Source organism: Cherax quadricarinatus, chromosome 16 (genome assembly GCF_038502225.1).
Source record: "Cherax quadricarinatus isolate ZL_2023a chromosome 16, ASM3850222v1, whole genome shotgun sequence".
NCBI classification, from domain to species: domain Eukaryota; kingdom Metazoa; phylum Arthropoda; class Malacostraca; order Decapoda; family Parastacidae; genus Cherax; species Cherax quadricarinatus.
This window is the reverse complement of record NC_091307.1, coordinates 16272361-16274860: the sequence shown is the minus strand read 5'-3', so window position 1 is coordinate 16274860 and position 2500 is coordinate 16272361. Positions and strand designations below refer to the sequence as shown.

Below are 2500 nucleotides of genomic sequence, written 5' to 3'. Positions count from 1 at the left end.
ATCCCTCCAATTCCCTAGCGCTCCCACCGACTATCATCAACTTTTTAATTATATTTTTTTAACATTTGTAGTTCGTACTTGCAAGATCCGTTCAAACTTCGCCCATCCATCATGAGAATGCTTTAAAAATATTAAAAGGTAGAGATGGTGAAATTAACGGCGGCTAATTAGCCGCAAGGAGCCAGTAATTGCAGCCCGAGCTGAAGGAGAAACAGGGAGAGGACATGGTCACAATGTACCAGATACCAAGAGGGTACATTAGGAAAGGCAGATATACACTATTTGCAAGGAATGAACATGAGACATAGCTGAATAACAGGACATCAGTAAATACGTCGGTCTGAAAGTGATTAAGAAATGGATCAATCTGAGAGGGAGAGAGAGAGAGAGAGAGAGAGAGAGAGAGAGAGAGAGAGAGACCATACGATAGTCATAACACCATAGCTCTAATTTCTACGTAGATTATTCTAGTTTCAGAGCCCTGATCACCTCCATATACACCCAACTTGCATTCAAAACAGCACGCTAATTACTGTTTCAGATGTGTTTGTCCCTATGGCACCCAGGGTTCACGCTGTAAGATCCTCAGCAGATACTTCGAAGGTGGAGGTGGTGGTGGTGGCGGCGGCACTTCTGGGGATGGCAGGGAGGGCAAGACTGTTGCTGGAGGCTGGGCCTGGGTGTCCTCCCTGCCATCCTGTACGGAGGTTCACCTCAGCCTCGAGTTCCTCACGAGCTCCGAGGATGGCACACTCCTGTACTCAGGTCCAGATAACTTACCCCCTGTCCTAGGAGCTCCTAATGACGTGGTGGCTCTGGAACTGAGAGCAGGTCATCCCTCCCTTCTGCTGGACCTAGGAGCTGGCCCTGCCTCCCTCACCCTCAACGCCTCCTACTCCCTAGCAGACAACACCTGGCATAGACTTGACCTCATCTGGAAAGACGAGGTGAGAGAGATGATACAGCTGGCTGTTCTGCCATCAGTTGCGTTACATAATCATTGGCTTATCCTAATAATTATCTGTAGTATTCATTTTGATAACATTGTATATCTAGATAACACCACCAAATTATTATTCAGAACCGAGGACCGGGGTTGTGTGTGTAGGGGGGGGATGCTGTAATCAGGTTTGGTTCTAGAATGCAGATTGTAGCTCCTATTGCATGAATCGTGAGCACCTCACAAGAATCAGGACTCCTTTTTTTGAAAGGTAACTTAACCAGACACTTTTTTGTCAGGTGTCTTTCCTTTTTGTTCGCTTTCTTCAGTGCTCCACCATGAGAATACATCACTGGCCTGTCCTAAAACCCGCACATCTGGAGAACGCAAATTATTAGAGAGAATAACGTGTCCTCTCTGCTGAAAGTACAGTACACATGAAGGGAAATACTCCACACTAAAGTATCGAGCTAGAGAGTGTTATGTTATGTTATGTTTTGTATATAGACACTGATCCAGGACTAACTTACGCGTCTTCACACTATTTTTTAATCCTGAACGATTTACGGTAATTAATTAATTGAAATTAGGTTGATGACTTCCGTAGAGTTATTTCATGAACAGTAACGTAATACTCACGTCTTACCCGTACTAACATCATACTTGTACACTACTAACATCATCCTTGTACACTACTAACATCATCCATGTACACTACTAACATCATCCTTGTACACTACTATCATCATCCTTGTACACTACTAACATTATCCTTGTACACTACTAACATCATCCTTGTACACTACTAACATTATCCTTGTACACTACTAACATCATCCTTGTACACTACTAACATCATCCTTGTACACTACTAACATCATCCTTGTACACTACTAACATCATTCTTGTACACTACTAACATCATCCTTGTACACTACTAACATCATCCTTGTACACTACTAACATTATCCTTGTACACTACTAACATCCTTGTACACTACTAACATCATCCTTGTACACTACTAACATCATCCTTGTACACTACTAACATCATTCTTGTACACTACTAACATCATCCTTGTACACTACTAACATCATCCTTGTACACTACTAACATCATCCTTGTACACTACTAACATCATCCTTGTACACTACTAACATCATCCTTATATACTACTAACATCATCCTTGTACACTACTAACATCATCCTTGTACACTACTAACATCATCCTTGTACACTACTAACATCATCCTTATATACTACTAACATCATCCCTGTATACTACTCACATTATCCCAGTATACTACCAACATTTTTGTATACTACTAACATCAACCCTATATACTACTAGCATCATCCCTATACACTACTAACATCATCCCTGTATAATATTAACATCTTCCCTGTATACTACTAACACCATACCTGTATACTACTCACATTATCCTAGTATACTAATAACATCTTTGTATACTACTAACACCATACCTGTATACTAGTAACATCATCCCTACATACTACTAACACCATACCTGTATACTACTAATATCATCCCTAC

The 2500-nt window shown here is 41.1% G+C and overlaps 1 protein-coding gene across 5 annotated transcripts in view; it reads left to right on the top strand.

The window, feature by feature from the left end:
• LOC128688933 (putative neural-cadherin 2) overlaps positions 1–2500 on the top strand; it is a 971397-nt gene that overhangs the window by 945315 nt on the left and 23582 nt on the right. For all 5 annotated transcript variants that reach the window (XM_070085435.1, XM_070085434.1, XM_070085431.1 and 2 more), the window contains one exon: positions 542–947. In XM_070085435.1, coding sequence (XP_069941536.1) covers positions 542–947 — 406 coding nt within the window. The remainder of the gene's footprint in view (positions 1–541; positions 948–2500) is intronic.